Here is a 19,986-nt window from a genome sequence, read left to right as displayed (position 1 = left end):
TTCCGGTCATGACGGCTCATTGAGATGACACACTTCACAACTCTGCTGCAAAACGTGGCTTTAAATCCTAGTTAGACCCACTTAATCCCAAAAAAAATAAGAGCGAGTGATGTGTAAACAAGGAAGGCTCAGGTCTGGTAACACTACGGGACCAAAACAGAAAAAGCTGATGGTCCACGGCCCCATTAGAAAACAGCCCGCATCGCAAGCTAACGAAGCTAACAAGGCTAAAATGGCGCTGTCCCAGATGGAGACTCTCGCAGCTTCTCTGATCGGAAGACGGAGAGAATATAACGAATCATCAGTTATTGCTCAAGGTGTCCGAAATAAGACGTGTAATGCAGCGTAATGTGGAGTCTCTCAGAGCTCAAATGATAGCTGCCATGAGCCTGGCCGCATCCGCTGCAGTAGCTGCTGCAGTAGCCGCTGAGATGACGGCAGCAGGAGTAACCGGAGCATGTGTGGAGGAAGTTGAGCAGCGTGTTTCAGATAATGTGGACAATCTGCAGACAGTAAGGGCCGAGATGGAGGCGCTGCGGGCGAGGATGACGAAGCTGGAGTCGGAGAACGACAATATGAAAAACCAGCTCCTGGATTTGGAGTCCAGATCATGTCGTCCTGACCTGAGGCTTGTGGACGGAGAAGAAGGAGGATAAAGGTAAGGATAAAGAAAGCTTTTTGGGGAAGATTATTGAGGGCTCAGGAGTTGAAGTCCCTCCCATCATAATCGAAAGAGCACATCGCCTGGACAAACCAAGACCAGCAGCTGATAAACCACGAGGCCTGATTATGAGGTTTTGTAACAATCGTGTGAAGGAACGCTTCTTGAAGGCTGCAAGGGTTAAAGGAGAAGGGAGGTCTTCTTTGCCCCTGATATTCCATACAAGGTTCGTCAACAAAGGCAAAAGTTCCACCACATCTGTGAGGAGCTCAGGAGGAGAAAACTGAGAAAAGGGTTCTCTTTCCCGGTGACTCTTCTGGTGACTTTTGAGGGTAAAAAACATGTGCTCAGAACACCAGGAAGATGGAGAACAAAGAGAACCATACAACATGATAGATGGAGCCATAGATGGAGGGTTGTGGTCACATGGTGATACATTTCTGTTTATTTGAAGAGACTGATGACATGATTTATTTGTTTTTAACATTAGACGTTACGCTCCATGATGGCTGTCTGCTTTTGTACATGAACTCTGTGACTAAATACATCTACTCATTGATGTGCCATTGAGTGGGGGGGATTGATTGGGGGGATGTGGTGAGCCAGGAGGGTTTTAGATCCAGTCCTTTCTGAGGAGTGCCTGGGGAGTGTTTTTTGGGGGCCCTTTATCAGTATTTGACTTCCCTCCCCTTCACAAGCTTTTTCTTGATCAAGTTATTTTTATAGATCAACTTAATGTGGAGACTAACATATGCAACATTTACCCATGGTTTATAAATGAATAAATGCCTCCCTTAAAAACAGCACAGGAGACCAAAATGTTACACAGTGTGTTTTCTGAGACTCAGAAGGAGAGGACTTACAGACAGGATTCATCAAAGCGCTTTAATGAAGCTAAATACAACTTCAGCTCTGTTTTTGATGAGGGAACAATGTTAAAACAACCCTGCGCCCGCTCTAGGTGCAGTACCACGGCCTACCGGTTTCCGTTGTAGGCGCTCTTGTAGACGGGCGTCTGCTGGATCATCTCGTCGGTGTAGATGGGTACTCCCCCGCGCAGGCACTCGTGGGAGCACTGCAGGCTGTCATAGGCAGTGAAGATGTCCACCTTGCTGGGCACTCGGGCGGGGGTGAAGTCGGTGAGGTTCTGGCAGCTCTCCTCCTGCTGGTGGATCTTGCGCTGATGGCTATTGTGGCGACTGTTTCCGGACTGCGCACAGCTACAGAAGCACGTACCAAACACAGCAGGACAACAGAAAATCATACCTTATGCAGATTCATATATTAGTCATGGCATTAGGTTACAAAGGAAATAGGGTGACCACAAAAATATGTATGAACTAAAATTGTACATTAGGAGCCAATAAAATATTTATTTTGCCATTTATATTTCAAAAACAAACAAAAAAAGCTGGAAAAGCTGTGTGGCTCAGCAGTTGGCGTTTTTGCCCACCAACGCAAAGACTGGCAGTAGGAATGCACCGATACCAACCACATGTACTTGTCAATCTGGTGTCGATACCAAGCACCGATGCCACTTTCTCATTGACGTACACGGCTCACCTTTCAGCTGCAGCAGTGAGCTCTGAGCATAAAGAGAGCACATGAACTGCCAAATGCACATTACGCTCGGCTCAGCTAAAGATGTGACAGTCACATACACAGTGAAAACATATAGGACTCATCAATAATATTAGCCCAGTGCTTGTGTTGAGTTGGTGAGTGTTCCTGGAGATTCTGTGTCTGAAATCTAGTGACTGTGAAAAGTGCACGTTTTTAGAAGAGGTAGAACATGTCCATATTGGTCAAAGTGTGGCCGTGGTAAAAGTAAGAAAAGTCACCCAGGAGTTAGGCAAAGTAGTAGCGTGAATAATAAAGGTACTTCTAAATAATGCTTGAAGTAGTGGCCAACCATACTCTCTTCTACTATAATTGAGTAGAAATGTAATAAAGTCCCTCAGGTAAGTATCTGCATGAGAAAATGTAGTCGATATTAAAACAAATTTGATCCGTGGGGTTTTAGCTTGGCATTTAGATTGGCAACATGTTTTATCAGTCTGAAACCCATGGATGAAATGAATGAGGTTTACTACTGTATTAGAACCCATTTGTAAATAATATTGGTACTCTGTATCAGCAAGTACTGAAAATGAAGTACTCTTATTGATTAGGGAAAAAGTGGTGCATCCCTAATGGGCTGCGTTCACGTGACATCACAATATTATAGAACTCCTATAACAGGGCTATTCAACATAAGGCCCAGGGGCCAAATCAGGCCCTGCAAGCGGGTTATTGCGGCCCAAAACCCACCTTTCAAATATAAAAAAATTGCACTAGTTTAGACCTGCTTTAGTCCTTGTTTAATTCTGCTGTTTTGACTTTGGTCCTGTTTCCAACCTGGTTCAGATCTGGTTCAGACCGAGTTCAGACCTAGTTCAGACCTGGTTCAGACCTGGTTCAGATCTAGTTCAGACCTGGTTCAGACCTGGTTCAGACCTGGTTCAGACCTGGTTCAGATCTAGTTCAAACCTGGTTCAGACCTGGTTCAAACCTGGTTCAGACCTGGTTCAGACCTAGTTCAGACCTAGTCCAGACCTGGTTCAGACCTGGTTCAGACCTAGTTCAGACCTGGTTCAGACCTGGTTCAGACCTAGTTCAGACCTGGTTCAGACCTGGTTCAGACCTAGTTCAGACCTAGTTCAGACCTAGTTCAGACCTAGTTCAGACCTGGTTCAGACCTGGTTCAGACCTGGTTCAGACCTGGTTCAGAACTAGTTCAGACCTAGTTCAGACCTAGCTCAGAACTGGTTCAGACCTAGTTTAGACCTGGTTCAGACCAGGTTCAGACCTGGTTCAGACCTGGTTCAGGCCTGGTTCAGACCTGGTTCAGATCTGTAGTACATTAGCTTCTGCTTCTCCTTAGATGTTTTTTCTGCTCGATGCCAATGATTTGACCCTTTTCAAACACACTGACATATTTTCCATGACCACGGGATTTGTCTTTCCACATGGTTGTTTCAGAAATCAGCTGGGTGTTGCAGCTGAAAGATCATCACCCTCTGCAGTAATCCAGTAGGAGGAGAAGACCTACTAGTTGAATCCAAGTAGGGACTTTTTTTCAAACAGGCAGTGTAAATTCTATTGGGTGGTGGAATATAATGATGTCATGTGAACGCAACCTACCACTGATCCTCTCTTAATGAAGTTGGCACAAAGCTCAATGCTTTCTCATCAGTATCAAGAAACAAATAGTCAAATTCATTTTTCACAAAAGCCTCAGAACGTGGTGCCATTATTCAACTGCTAATGCCGGATTGTTGTCAGTTGTAAGGACTTTGATCCATAAGATTAATATGACAAGTTTATGGAGCCAATTCCAAACAAACAATGAAAACGTTCAATGTTTGTGGATTTATGTTTTGGATATTTCTCCCAAGAACAATAAATCTCTTGTAGAGTTACATGGGCCCATCATAAAAGATCATCTAGAATGTGAATGTCACCTAATGGTTCAATCCCAGCTCTGATTAGTGCAAACTGCCAATGTGTCCTTGGGCAAGACACTGCCAGGAATACGACTGTGATCTGTGAGTGGTTTGTAAGTCGAAGAGGGGCTGAAGGCATAAAACAGTGAAATGATAAGGCTCAATAAGCTCATTATAAAGTACACCAGGGTTTAATTTGAGCCAGAACAGAATCCTCTCTCGTACCAAAACACATGAGGACTTGAGTGGATTTTATGGAACTGAACATTGTTATTTGGCAACTCTTTGTCATGGAAACTATTTCAATATGCACTTGGCAGCTCACCTCAGGTTTTTAAAAGTATATAAGCGCGTCATATGTCTGGTATATTGTAATATCAGTGTGTGTGGTTGTGGTTGACTGTACAGCCCATGTGTGTCTGTTCTGGTGCTTATTTGGTGGAGGAGATTAGCCTACGCTTGTTCTGGGTGTAATTGGTGATTTTCTGAGCAATTAAGACTGAATAGAGTTAATTTTTACTTGCGCGAGCAGCGGTGGGTGTATTTTTGGGAGAGTTCTTGGTAATTCAAAACAGTCAGGCTACTTTAATTACTGTCATCACACACAAACGTGGATTCAAGCTGTCACTTCAGAGGAGAAGTAACGGTAACTTCGGGCCTAATGACATTTCTTGAGGACCATTATACAGAAAATATCATGATATATTATAATATTTACTTTATGGCCACAAAAGACACAAAAAAACATGAAGGAGGAGAATTTTTTTTTTGTTGATGTACAGTATTGTTAAAAGGCATAAGCTGGAAAAATAAATAGCAAAATGAAACTGTAATGAGTCATAGAAAATAGAAAAAAATACAAATGTTTCCATGTTCTCGATATAAAACTGAGAAAGTGGGACATGGGGCTGAAATGTCTGGAAGTACATTTGAAACTGGGGCAGGTGGTCACCCTAGACTCCCCTGAACCGTTAAAAAGAAAGCAGAAGAATGTGTCCTACCAGTTCTTAAGGACCAGAGTAGTGATCAAGGCTGCAATGACCATGATGAGAGACACAGTGATTGTGATGATCTGGTGAACTGCCAAACCTGCAGAAGACACACAAGAATCAGAAAAACAGTCAAGTATCGCGATTACATTTGCAATTTAAACTTGTAAACTTGTAAAACTTGTAATTTTTTGGGGGGGGGTTACAAAAGGACTTATTTAAAGGTTCTTGGTGGTTTCAGATTGTAAAAGAAGGTGAACTAGCTAACTGAATAAAAAATGTTCTTTGTTGAAAAGGTAACATGTTTCGATATCAAACAATAAAACAGACAATTGACAATACACATTTGCATTGTTTGATGGGAGCAACTCAAAAAGAAACCTAAGTGAGAACATACGACCGAAATTACAAGAACACTCTGTTACAAATATTAGATTGTAAGCTATGGTGCTGCATGTCTGTCTTTATTTCCATACCATGTCATCTGAGGACAGTGTGAATTTACTAAATAAATGAAACATGCCAACTGTCCTCAAGTGTTCACACATTCTGGGACCGTCTCCAGCTCCCGCCACACCAGATGACATTCACTCACTTTGATTAAATATTCTTTATAATGTCTCTTTATATGCTTTTACAACCAAACGAAAAACATTAGAAGATGAACATACACTTATTTCAATAGTTGGCATGGATTTCTTGTCATGGCATGTGTGTGGCAATGTACTCTATATGTAGTACTTTTGTGTTTTGACCAACTGTCTTGAGTGGAGCAAGTTAACTGCAGCCAAAAGATGTTCTGTGGCAAGGGAGAGAGAGATGTGTGTGTGTGTGTGGGGGGGGTGGGGTAACTGGTGACAAATGGCAGACGGGGGCCTGCAGAGACGGAGCAGCAGTTTGGCCAGGAGTTTAAAGGTGCCACCATATCATGCTTTTTTTCACGTTTCGTAGTCTATCCTAAGTGTATAATTGATAATAATAAGGGTTGTGCAACACCCATAACATAATAGTTAAGAAATATCACCCCACTCACCAACCCGGAAATGCAAACGGCTTGGTTTGATATTCGCCCCCACCCTTGCGAAGAGCGATCTGGCTCCCCCGCCCAACCCGTGATGTAGTCTCAGAGAGAGCGTGTGTCCCCCGCCCACCCGTGACATAGTCTCAGAGAGCGCGTGTGTGCCCCGCCCACCCCGGAGACGGTGGGGGTGTAAACAAACTAGCGCAATAATCACGTTTTCGATTCTAGCGGCGGTGAAAGACGACGGGGCCGGTCCCTTTGTCATACGTTGCCGTCCCTTGGCTGTCACTTGTTGCGTTCCTTTGCACTGATAGAGCGTGGAAAGTGATCTCAAACGTACATTATGGAGCCCCCAGTGCTTTCACAGGCCACAAACTCCTTGGATGAGCTACACAGAGGTCGATATTTAGAAAAGCTGTGATCAATCAACTCAGATCCATATTTTATGCCTAAATCACGACTCTTCCAGATATCTCCAAGCCCACTAGTCCCATGGTTCACAAGTCCCAATTTTGATCAAAGGCTCTACGCCTGAATACAACTTATTATTCTACAGCGTTTATTCTCCGGAGCTCCAGCGCAGGCAGGCGGTGCGTGAGTCTGCATGCCCGGGGTTCAGTCGCTGAACAGCTGTCAGCTCCGCCGCGAGCCGCTCCGTCCGCGCGCGAGTGAGTGACAACCGATAAAACTTCAGATCAACAAAGTGTGTACTAAACCGATGTTAATTCTACAGCGTGATAGATAGACTTATATATCCGGAGCTCCAGCGCATACAGCGGTGCATCAGTCTGCATGCCCAGGGTTCCGCGCACCTCCACGGGGCTGAACAGCTGTCAGCTGCACCGTGCGCCGCTCCTGCTGCGCGAGTGAGTGACAAACGATAGAACTTCAGATCTAGACTAGAAGAGTCTACTTTGAGCCTAAATAAAACTGATGTTAATTCTACAGCGTGCACATAACAGATATATCTATAGATCTATATATATATATAAAAGTCTATGTCCATCGCACTCTTATTTCCGGGTTTTTCGGTATCGGATAGAACTTCTCTCCGTTTATTTTCCCGGTTGCTGTATCAACTGCCTTCATCAACCTTCACCATTGTAATAATAGTAAAGAGTGCGATATCATTAATGAAGTTTTGGGCCTCTTTGAGCTGTGTTTCGTCGTAAATCGAAGCAGAAAAACTCCGGAATGGGCTTGTATGGGGAGACACAGGTTAGCCAGCCACGGAGGAGCCAGCGCGGAGCCGGGGGGAAGGGGGCGGGAGGCGGCAGGCGGGAGGGGGATGGAGTGGGGGGAGGGGGAGGGGGGATGGTGACGCGTGCTTGCCCTTATGACGCGGTCTTGCACCCACCCCCCGTCACTTTGGAGATTCGCGGAGAGGAGATAGTCTGTAATATAGCTAAACACTGCGGGATTCAATCAAAAAACACTCTGGGTACATATATGAAGCACAAATAGCAATGTAAGAAGGTTAAAAGCTCTGAAAAGTCGATTTTGCATGTTATGGGACCTTTAACTTAAATATAACCCCCCTTCCCCCCTTAGCGCGGAGCCCGGGGGAAGGGGGCGGGAGGCGGCAGGCGGCAGGCGGGAGGGGGAGGGGGGTGGAGAGGGGGAGAGGGGGTGGTGACGCATGCTTGGGGTTATGACGCAGTCTTGCACCCACCCCCCGTCAGTTTGGAGATTCGAGGAAAGGAGATCTGTACTATAGCTAAAAACTGCGGGAATTAATCAAAAAACACTCTGGGTACATATATGAAGCACAAATAGCAATGTAAGAAGGTTAAAAGCTCTGAAAAGTCGATTTTGCATGTTATGGAACCTTTAACTGCAGTTTAACTGCTGCCAAAAGTTGTTCTGTGGCGAGGGAGAGAGAAGAGAGAGAAGAGAGGGAGCGAGAAAGAGGGAGCGAGAGAGAGAGAAGTGAGAGGGAGAGAGAAGCCAGAGAGACAGAAGAGAGAGAGAGAAATAGAGCAATAGAGAGAAGAGAGAATGGAGCAGGAGAGAGAAGAGAGAAAGAAAAGAGAGACAGAGAAGAGAGAGGAGAGAATCACGTATGTTTACTCAAATTAAATCATAATCGTACCTGAATTACACTTTTTCGCCGTAAGGCTGATCTCAACATTTCACAAAAAGACATTTAGTAATTTCAAGTTTGTGTGTCTGTGAGACGAGGCTAAAGATAGAGTCTACTATTCTACTTCCAGTTTACGTCAGCTTTTCTACATTTATTTCCCTTTTCTGCTCCTCTACGCTGGTGGTGTGCATCTCCTCCTTAGCTAAAAAATTCCAGGAGCCAAAAGTGAGTCAGGCCCTTTTGGAAGCTACACCTCACAGGTTTAGATCACTGAAACGGGTCAGTACGGTTCACTTCAGACAATGGAGACACTTTCAACCCGTACCAATCCGTTTGAATGTGAGCCAGTGGAAACATGGCTGAAGAGAGTGAGGGGCTGCTCTCCACAGTCCCATGAACATGTCCAGCTAAGACACAGCACTGACCACATGAAACCTTTTACCCCAGGCGATCCTGGTGGCGGAAACACAACGACCCGGTCCACTCTTCATGTTTTAACTATACCGTTTGTGAAAGGAAGAACAGCAGGTAAGCGTACGCCTTAAAACCGGAAAGTAACTGTAATATGACGGAAGGAAGGGCATCTGACACATCTAAACACCTGACCAATGACTTAAAGAATGGTGATGTCACTGTTACGGTCATGGTGCCAACATTCGTGAATAATCTTGATGTTTCTTCTCACAAGAACTAAGAATAACTGTAGAGATGGTGACGGTCCCGTTTGTCAGATTATTGAAATGTCATATAAACAGTTTCATCACGTGTGAGTAATCTGGTTTGTTTCTGATTGTCCTCACCTGCAGGTCTTGACAAGGGAAATAATGCACAAAAGAAAGGGGAAACAAATGTGGCAAAGACAAACATGAAAGAGAAAATGTTAAAGTAAAGTACTAACGTAATACTATAGAAGGTTTTGGGATATCAATTTGATACCAACAACAATGAGTTCTGTATTAAAATGCATTGAAACTAATTCACCATTTACTGTCTTTGCCTCACCCCAACTGATCCAAAAAATAAATATATTTTAACTATCTATACTTTTGCATCAGAATCAATACTTTTCAATACCATAGTCTCAGTATATCAATATTTGGTACTGATCCACCCATTATTACTACTATGTCTTCCAAATAAAACTTAAGAGCTAAATATCTTATAAAAACGCCTTGCTGTGATGATTAAATATGTATTTCCGGAGGGTTTGAAGCATTCATCGTTGCCACCTGCTGTCACTGTGTGAAAAAACAGCCTTAAAACAATAGCTGACATGAACCTAAAGTCAACTAGCCTGAGAAACCCTGGCTCTTATGAAGCACTTTGAATTGCCTTGTGTATGAAATGTGCTCTACAAATAAACTTGCCTTGCCTTGCCTTGCCTTATATATTTGGTAACGTGAATATCTTTGTATGTGCTTATACTGTCCTATTACAATAAAAATGAAGAAAAGAAAAAAAAACATGCTTTGGGTCTAGGGACGACGGACTGGATCTGAACTTGTAAAAACGTTTCGGTTCAGGTCCAAAAAAAACGAAACCCCGGTGATTCGGTTCTGGGCTCATATAAAATATAGCACTGACATACTATATCCTTTTTGTTCTAGAATTTAGACCATCTTAAACCTTCCATTGATCGCGAAATTATTTGAACTGTTTTAAGCTGTGGCCGCCGCGTGTTAAAGGGGCGGGGTCAGCTTGGTCTTGTCTGGGTCTTTGGTCTTTGTGTAAATATGAATGAAATAACTTAAGTGTTATGTTGTGGTGTGATGCATTTGGCATTAAGTAAATACAAAGTAAAGTCAAAGTAATATTGCTTAATTGCTGCATTCATTAATTGGAGTTTATATTTTGTAATAGTATTTTGTATTTGTATTCTACAGTTGTTAAATATGGTCTGGTGTTTAATGCTGCTAATATGATGTATTATTTTAATTTGTTGTGTAAAATATTTTCATATTCTACTTTTGATACTGCTAATAGTGATTCAAGTTGACTTTTATGCTAGTTTTTGTAACTCTGTTATTTTACACTGTGACTTAATTATTTACATTGGTGTTTTGTCTTTTGAAGGTTTTTATCTAACTTTTGATACCAATGGATCTGCAACATTAAAGATGGAAATGTGTCTAAAGACAAAACATTGTATCAGATGAAACAGCTTTGACCCTTGACCCAGACTGACTCTTGTCAACAACACTCAACATGCTCTTGTTGTTGAGTTGAGTCTTAGCTAGTAGCTTGTGATTTGTAAGTTGTAACTTCTGTTTAAAAACAGTGAATAAAGCAGACAAGTTGAGTTTATTTCAATCTGCAGTTAAGCCTTGTGTTTGATAGTCGTCCTTGTTCAAGTGTCTTCAACTTAATTGAGCCAAGTAGCTTGTGTTACGCTGTTGTAACATTATGCAACTATGGCCTGGTTTAGGTCCGGACCTAATGAGTTCGGACCTGAACCTAAACCTCTGGATTCGAATCCGGACTTGAACCTGAACGCGGGTTTAGGTATGCATCCCTATTTGCGTCTGTTCTCTGACAGTGTATTTTCACAAGGGAGCAGCAGGGGGAGCCCTATCACTAAGGTTATTTAGTTCAGCTTGAAAGTGACAAACAGATAAGTATCATGACGTCGATGATTCGATTTCTCTTGTGCACGGAAACAATCAGATCTTTAATGGCCAAATGATAAATGTGCCCACTGACAGGAGGTACGAGTGATGACCAAACACTTCCTGGCACAGTTCAATTGTGTCCGCATTATGACAACTCCGCGACAGATGCGGTGTGGATGGATTTGTCACCAGTTTCGTCTCCTGGTGTTGTAAACGTTGCCCGTGCTCTTGCTCACAGCGGGCAGTGAAGATGGTAGAAGAATGGCCCTTTAATTGTGCTGTGGCTGAGTAATGGCGGGTGCATTAGAGCCGGCGCTGTGTCAGGGAGCAGCATTAAGTATGAGATAAATCAGAAGTCCACACCTTCAGGGCCCATACGGAACAAACTCCGACAGAAAATGAACTGAAAAACACCAATGTTTTGCTTCCTCCGCTGCGAAAACTATGTCACACGAGTTTAGGTGTTGCAATCGCTCAGAATGGAGGAACATGGTTTCTCACAGCAAGCACCGGCTCGTAAATATTCTGCTTTCCAAGTAGCACCAGAGGAGGACTAAAATGCATGGAGTAAATCATGGTTAAACTGTGTGTGAAGCAAATCGTAACCAGGGCAAGTCATAATTTTTATCCAGCAGTAAAAGAAACATATATTTAACTCTAACAATTGTAAAATTGGCTAAGATTTGCAGTAGAGCTGGAGTAACACTGGAGCAGGCCAGATCAGAGGGTTTGGAAGGTCTGATCTATTGTTTACTGGTTTGGTCCTGGTTTAGTCCTGGTTTGGTCCTGGTTTAGTCCTGGTTTGGTCCTGGTTCGGTCCTGGTTTGGTCCTGGTTCAGTCCTGGTTCGGTCCTGGTTCGGTCCTGGTTTGGTCCTGGTTTAGTCCTGGTTTGGTCCTGGTTTAGTCCTGGTTTGATCCTGGTTCGGTCCTGGTTCGGTCCTGGTTTGGTCCTGGTTCAGTCCTGGTTCGGTCCTGGTTCGGTCCTGGTTTGGTCCTGGTTTAGTCCTGGTTTGGTCCTGGTTTAGTCCTGGTTTGATCCTGGTTCGGTCCTGGTTTAGTCCTGGTTTGGTCCTGGTTTAGTCCTGGTTTGGTCCTGGTTTGATCCTGGTTTAGTCCTGGTTTGGTCCTGGTTTGGTCCTGGTTCAGTCCTGGCTTAGTCCTGGTTTAGTCCTGGTTCAGTCCTGGTTTCTACTTTAGTCATCACAATTCATTGCCAAATCTCTAGCTAACTCTCCTTTCCGCTGCGGCCCATTTAAATCCTTTATAATCCCAAAAGAATGAGTCGACTGATAAAACTTTTGGTCGACTTAAGCTGGAGACGAACTACACAACTTTCCCGCTTGTGAGAGATTTAGAACGTTGTCATCGTCATGTGACCTTGGTCGAGTGAAATGGTTTGTTTTGCTCATTAGCGCTTCAGCTCTGGTTGTAAGTGTAAAACCGTTGCGTGTGCTTTTGCTTTATTACTATTAATCTAATGTTTAGGCAGGAATATAAAGCATACGCCTCGCTGTTGCCATAGTTGTTTCTTTAAAGACAGAAACAGTCCAGAAACTATTTCCAGTGTCTCCTCTGCTCTTGGTCATTGGCCGCTGGGCTCCATGTGTGCGTTTTAGTGTCAGTAAACTGTTTTTTTTATACCGGAGCGTGTCATGAATCAGGCTTATAATTCAAGTCTAGGCGCACCCACAGTCGTAACAGGTCCACACTACGAGACTGAAGAAAATCATATTTTGTATAAAGAAAATGATTCTAGAAAAAGACCGTTTTGGGGCTGAGCAGTTCCTGAAGCTGGTGGTGGAGTTCTTTGACAGACGGCAGTGAGAATATTTAGCTGTGACAGTTCTGGGTAGAAACTATACTCGATTCTGGAGTTAAGGAATTCTAGGGGGTTCACGGTTTGTTTTCCAAAGGTTAACTGTTGTTTGGCTGAAGTCAGCAGGCACACTCTGGTGAGACTACGGGGAACAGAGCAGGCCCGGGTGGGATCACGACTCCGACCCAACAAACAAATCCTGACTGATCCCACTGTAATATGCTCTTATTCCGACTGCATCCTCCTCTCCGTTCGAAGCATTCGGAGAACATTTCTGATTTCTCTGCTGCTGCTTTCTGTTTACCTGAGAGCGTGGGAGCCGAGTGAACAGACTCCGCTGGTCTCCATGGAAACAGCTGAGCGGAGCACGGTGAATGTGAGCTGTCCGCCTCCAGGTCCAGCGCGGGTCAGCCTTCACATGCATACGCCCCGCTTCTCCTCGTCCAGATGATTGAATGTCATTACTGTAGTCGTTTATGCAGAGAAGGCCAAGGCTTAAAGGGCCATGACTTTGAAATATAATGTTATAATGTCCATCAGTTACTTATTTCACTCTTTGTGTTAATCTTGCATGTTTACTTTGTCTCCCTCCGCACGCTCAAAATGGTAATACATGAAGCTCCTCCATTTTTTTAAACTGCATACAGTGTCACTTGGTCGGGTGACTTGGTCGGGTTATTGCAGTTTAGCAACTTTGGCGCTGCTTTTTCTTTTTTTAGTGGAGGTGGGATCAAGTCTTTATTTTCTAAGTCTCAAGTAAGTATGACGTTTGGCCTCAAGTCAGAGTCAAGTCGGAGTCTGGAGGAGTGGGGGGTGGCCCTGGAGGGGCTCCGGGGGTTCCAGGGGGTGCTCGGCGGAGGCCATGCCCGGCCAGAGTGTCCCTTCCCCGGGCAGAGTCTGGGGAGAGTGGGGGGTGGCTCTGGAGCTGCTCCGGGGGCTCCAGGGGCTCCAGGGGGTGCTCGGCGGAGGCCATGCCCAGCCAGAGTGTCCCTTCCCCGGGGTGAGTCTGGAGGAGTGGGGGGTGGCTCTGGAGGTGCTCCGGGGGCTCCAGGGGGTGCTTGGTGGAGACCATGCCCAGCCAGAGTGTCCCTTCCCCGGGGTGAGTCTGGGGAGAGTGGGGGGTGGCTCTGGGGGTGCTCCGGGGGCTCCAGGGGGTGCTCAGTGGGGGCCATGCCCAGCCAGAGTGTCCCTTCCCCGGGGTGAGTCTGGAGGAGTGGGGGGTGGCTCTGGAGGTGATCCGGGGGCTCCAGGGGTTCCAGGGGGTGCTCAGTGGGGGCCATGCCCAGGCAGAGTGTCCCTTCCCCGGGGTGAGTCTGGAGGAGTGGGGGGTGGCTCTGGAGGTGCTCCGGGGGCTCCAGGGGGTGCTTGGTGGAGACCATGCCCAGCCAGAGTGGCCCTTCCCCGGGGTGAGTCTGGGGAGAGTGGGGGGGGGCTCTGGAGGGCCTCCGGGGGTTCCAGGGGTTCCAGGGGGTGCTCGGTGGAGGCCATGCCCAGCCAGAGTGTCCCTTCCCCGGGCAGAGTCTGGGGAGAGTGGGGGGTGGCTCTGGAGGTGCTCCGGGGGCTCCAGTGGCTCCAGGGGGTGCTCAGCGGAGGCCATGCCCAGCCAGAGTGGCCCTTCCCCGGCCTCATATGCGGCAGAGTGCGGGGTGAGCAAAATGGGTTAAAATGGGTTAAAATGTGAAAAAAAAAAAAAAAAAAAAAAAAAAAAAATGAGCAAAATGAAATAATCCCCCATCATCAGTGCACTGTTTGACCCCAGAAAAGCACTCCCCTGGGGCCTGGAGGTGATCTGACCATCATAGTATAGTACACTATACCCCTGAGGGACTTAGTGCAAAAACCGAAATAGTACACTATTCCCGAAAAGACTCTGTCGTTTTTCGGCAATAGTACACTATACCCATCGACTCTGTCGTTTTTCCGGGCCGTAGTACGAAGTTGTGAGCAAAAGGGGTGAAAATGGGTTAAAATGTGAAAAAACACAAAAATGAGCAAAATGAAATAATCCCCCATCATCAGTGCACTGTTTGACCCCAGAAAAGCACTCCCCTGGGGCCTGGAGGTGATCTGACCATCATAGTATAGTACACTATACCCCTGAGGGACTTAGTGCAAAAACCGAAATAGTACACTATACCCGAAAAGACTCTGTCGTTTTTCGGCAATAGTACACTATACCCGAAAAGACTTAGTCGTTTTTCGGCCGACGGAAATAAGCGTTCAGCCCGGGAGTTCCGGGCTAAATCACGCTGCTCAGGCGAACTTTTTGACGCTGCTCTCAGGCGGAAAGTGCAAAACGGTAACGCTGCAAGGGAGGGGAGGGCGCAAGTCAAAGACAAGAAAGTCTTTGTACCAAATTACTGAATATAACGAATATTCGTGTTTTTGTCATGTATATTTTTGTAAATTGTCCAACGTAGAAGTCACAAAAACTGATCACAAATTGAAAATGATTCTAAAACGTGTTCATGATTAGTTTATTTTTTGCTGATGATTAGTTATAGAACATTTATACATGCTTTGTAGAGATGTCTTATAGTTAACTATTATAGTTAATGTTTTTGTGCATTTAAATGTTGATTAAAAATGTGTTAATAATTAGTTTATTTTCTTTCTAAAATGAAATTAGAATTAGAAATGCTTTGTATATATATATATATATATATATATATATATATATATATATATATATATATACGGATATATATTTACGGATTGATCTTGTTTTTGTTGTTGAATGACTGGACCATAAATGTACCATTAAAAATTATCTCTGCTGCGTAGGAAAAGTAAGAGTATTTTAGCATTGAAAACTCATTATATATATATCTTGTGAAACTTGATGGTGGGGATTTAGATAGAGGCCTTTTTCATACTGGAATCACACATGTTATTAAATCTGTTCCTTGTTATTATATTGTGTTCTCTGACAGTGCCGCTCAGTTGTTGCTGTGCTTTCTAATAAAAAGTCCTATTAATGAAAGAAATGTATCCTCAACATCTTGTCAGACATGAGCGCAGCCTGGCCCAGAAATGAACCTGTTTGTATGCTCCGCTCTGCTCGTGACATTTATGATATTGATTAATACAGTATCTGTGTGCAGGATCATGCATCACATTTACTGCAGAAACATGAGCCTGAGAGGAGTTAAAACAGCCACTCGCTCGCAAAGAACGGCTCGTTCCATCCACTGACGCAGACTTTATTAATAAAAGGAGCGAACCGTGGGGTGAAAATACATTTACACATTTTGTCATTTTCTTTTCCGTGTTAGCTGGCGAGTCGTTTCATAGCGACGGTTCATCGGGTGACGTCATGTACAAAACATGAAGTCCTTTGAATTGTTCTGTCTTCGTTTATTTCCATTTGTCAAGCGTAAAGCTCCTGGGCAAGTATAACCTCATTTTAAAGATTTAATACTCCTCCACGAGCTCGGGGAGGTGTGGCCTGTCTCTTTTTTTTTTTATATTTACTTTTTTAAACATAAAACAACAAGAACAAACATATGCAAAGAAAAAAACAAAGAACACAGCCAGGCGGGACCGGAGAAAACTCAGGTTAAGCAAACTGTGTCCAAAAATAAAAGACCCGTTTTGTCCATTGTTTATTGAATTTGTCCATTTTCCATTTTTTAGAGTCTAGTGGTTATTTTTTCCATGATGTGTACGTCAGTTATGATGTCCGTCCAGTCCTTAATCGGTTCAATTTGTGTCATTTTTTAAAATTTGATTGTCAGACGTACGTTCCATAGATATCCGGGACGGCGACATCAAAAATATTCTTCAGCATTCAGCACCTCTCTCCTTTTAATGACAGTTGCTTTATTGACTGCTTTTACTGTATATTGTTGTATGTCTATTGCTCACTGTAAGTTTTCTGTTTTTACTATTTTATTCTGTGTTTCAAAAGTTTTGGTGAAGCACTTTGGGACTTCTGCCTGTGAAAGTTGCTATACAAATAAAATGTACTTACTTATCTGTGAATAATGAGCCCTCTTGTTATGAAAAGAACAGGTCATATTTGTCCAACAAAATTCCCTCCAAACAATGGACTTTGTGGTCCTCAATCCACTCTAAATCCATCAAAACAAAATTACCCTCATTTTCCCATTTCATTTAATATATTTAGTAGATTGGCTGTCCAGGTCATTAATGCATTGATATAGTTTAGATATTATTCTCCTTGAACGTTTGAATGCTTTAATAAAAATGTCAGTCAGATGGTTAAAATTGTTTTGTTTTATTTCTTGAGTATTATAACTGCGTATGTGTAAATACCTATAAAGGATTACTTCAACATATCAAAGCTTTTAATTTTTCTTCTGGTGATTTTCAATCTGGTAAAATAGTCGTATGCCTTTTGTTCTCCGATCTTAAATCTCATGTTGATGCTGTTTGGCTTAAAACTTTTAAACCAACCAGCTCAATGTTTTACTATCTTTGTTCAATTTTCTATGAACTTCTACCATGTCATAGGCACAGATTTTACCCAGGGATTCTCAGCTTCTTACAGAGGCCTGTACAGGAACCTCTGGCACAACTCTACACTATGCTTCGTACTCTGGGTCACACCAATATAACAACGCTCTGATTTGAGCTGAAATAAAGTCATTTTCCAGGCAAAGCAAAGCCTTTTTTCTTTTGATAGTTGTCGGTCTTGACTAGGATACAGGGCCTTTTACCACACCATATAAATCTAGAGATGATTTTATTCCACTCATCAAACCGCCGCTTGGGGATAGAAATTGGCAGTGCCTGGAATAGAAATCAGGGCAATACATTCATTTTAATAGACTTAATCCTTTAGTTTAGACTAAAACATGGAATAAGGTCAAGTTATTTCTTTATAGAGTAAAAAAGGGGAGAGCCACTCCCTGGTGTGGCCCTTCTCATGTCTGTGGTCTGTGCAACTGTTACAATCAAATTAGAACATGTTACGTGAGGAACTTGGCAGCAGCCAATCAGAACAGCCGTACAGCGCCAGGCTCCGTTGCCTAGTGACGGCTATAAAAATGTAAAAAATATCAGACAAAATCAACAGAGTTTGTGCAAACATTTTCATTTCTTCGGCTCCTGACCTTCAGTGAACACAGCGCTCCCTTGTGGCCTTTGTAAGCAGGTTTAAGCCACACACGTTTCATTGTTTTGTTTTATTTCGGCTCTAAATAAGTAAATGCAGCTCACGCTCGCCCTGTATCCTCCTGTATGTGTTTTCATTACTGCCCATTCGATCATGCGCTCTCCTCTGCTGAAATCTGCAAATGTGTGGTGTCGTGTCCTTCATGCGAGTGTAAGACAAACAATCACTGCAAAATGTGCTTTTGCCTGTGGCTCAGTGGTACAGCTAGACTTTTATATGAGAGGCGGCCAGTCAGTTTTATCAGGGGGTCATTCATTACCATTTTCATTGCTATAATCACACATGTAATCAATTCATTCCCCCTTTGCCATGTCTTAAATGTTGTGTTTTACAGTGACCGTGACAGGTAAAACTAAACTATATTATAACTGCAATTACTATTTCAACATGATGAAACCGAGTCACAATTGAGCATTTTCAGGTGATGATCAGCACATATATATATATATATATATATATATATATATATATATATATATATATATATATATATATATATATATATATATGCATTAATACAGTCTGTCCATAAATCAGCCTAATAAACTGCTCGAAGACCTAATCTTTCTGTGCCCATTTTTGCTCCCCCCCACAGTTTGAGAACCTCTGCTCTTCGCCCACTGCCACTTGAACTATTACTGGAGGTGGGCAATAGGGGGCAACAGGACTGGACAGGACAGGTCTATCAGAAAGGTTTCAAACAAAAGGTAGTCAGTTACAGCCCGAGCTCGTACCACTCTTCGTCCTCTCTCTGCTGCTCCTGTCCTTACTGTATTATCCAGTGTCTGTGGCTTTGATCCATCGCCGTGACGTCGTTGACACAGTTAAAATCCTCTAGCGCGCCGCCGGCTTTAAAGAGCATATGACAGGTTTTCATGTTTTTCTAATTATGACCTAGTTTGTTGGAATAAAACCTGCAGTAATTATTTATGATAGTTTTACATCATAAAGTCGCAGTTCGTGAAGAAAAGTTGGAGAAATTTACAGAAGTAGAGTTCTAAAACTGAATCCCTCTGTGATGTCATCAATAAGAGACAATATATCAAATTTACACACAACTGACACATTCTTCTGACAGTTTTAACATTCATTTAACCAAAACATTTGTATTGATTTTAACAGGTAACAGTTATAGAATTACCTCTGCTCATGTCCAACCAGGGAGTACAATTATAAACTTGACCAAAAGGCGACCAAAACTGACCAAAAATACACACATGTTTTTTTTACTCTATGCATTCAAAATGAAACAAAAATGGTTTAAAAAAAAAGTGGTACATTCAGCTGTTCAGTTAATGATTTTAGACATAATATTTGTTCTTTCTTTTGTTATAGCACTGCTTTTTTTTCCCCTCAAGGCTCTCAATATTCCCTGTATTGTCACCTTCCCCCTATCCCCGCCCCCATCCTTGTATTTAGATGTGATTATTTGAAAAATGAAGAGTTACACATGTAGAGATCTAAAATGCCAAGGATAAAAACAAGTAAATGACAATCTGCTGCTTGTTACAGTGAAATGTTACGATGAAAAGGTGGTCAGGAAAGTGACGAAAGTCGTTGCAGATCAATACTGCAGTTTATAATCAATCAAATGTAAAATGATGATGTTATAGTTCAATACAATGTGCATTAAAAAAGCATAATATGTTCATTTTAAGGGTGCACAGTGGCACTCTCTCACATGATCTGGAGTCTGCATGTCCTCCCCGTGTTACTGTGGGTTCTCTTTGGGTCCTCTGGCTTCCTCCCACAGTCCAAAGACATGCATGTGTTAGGTAAAATTGGGCAAAATTGGTGACTCTAAATTGGACCTAGTGAGTGAATGGTTGTCTATAAAGTCTGTGTGGCCCTGCGACGAGTTGGCCACTGTCCAGGGTGTAACCCGCCTAAGGCCCGAAGTCACTGGGATAGGCTCCAGTCACCCGCGACCCTGAAAGGGAACAAGCTGTAGGAAATGGATGTTTCTTTTAAAACAGAAAACAGAAACATGCATGTGACACAAAATGCAAAGACTAAAATGAGCCCCATTCAAACTGCTGTTCCCTTTGGAGCACAAACTTTTGGCTGGAGCCTTTGTGGAGCTGAGACTCTGTGGATTTGGCCTCTGATCCCTGGTTTACTCTAATTATAAGTCAAAGCTCTGCACTGAGGAAAAACAGATAATAAATTCCACTGAGTAAT

General features: G+C 43.2%; 1 protein-coding gene across 1 annotated transcript in view; it reads right to left on the bottom strand.

Moving 5' to 3' along the window:
* Positions 1-19,986, bottom strand: part of ajap1 (adherens junctions associated protein 1) — a 70,107-nt gene that overhangs the window by 16,636 nt on the left and 33,485 nt on the right. Inside the window, exons 3-4 of the mRNA XM_072449309.1 lie at positions 5,148-5,235; positions 1,642-1,881 (exon numbers count right to left, since the gene is read on the bottom strand). Coding sequence (XP_072305410.1) covers positions 1,642-1,881; positions 5,148-5,235 — 328 coding nt within the window. The remainder of the gene's footprint in view (positions 1-1,641; positions 1,882-5,147; positions 5,236-19,986) is intronic.

This window comes from Eucyclogobius newberryi, unplaced genomic scaffold (genome assembly GCF_026437365.1).
Source record: "Eucyclogobius newberryi isolate DKJ021-1_F unplaced genomic scaffold, fEucNew1.0.hap1 SCAF_17, whole genome shotgun sequence".
In the NCBI taxonomy this organism is placed as follows: domain Eukaryota; kingdom Metazoa; phylum Chordata; class Actinopteri; order Gobiiformes; family Gobiidae; genus Eucyclogobius; species Eucyclogobius newberryi.
This window is presented reverse-complemented; position numbering and strand designations above follow the sequence as displayed.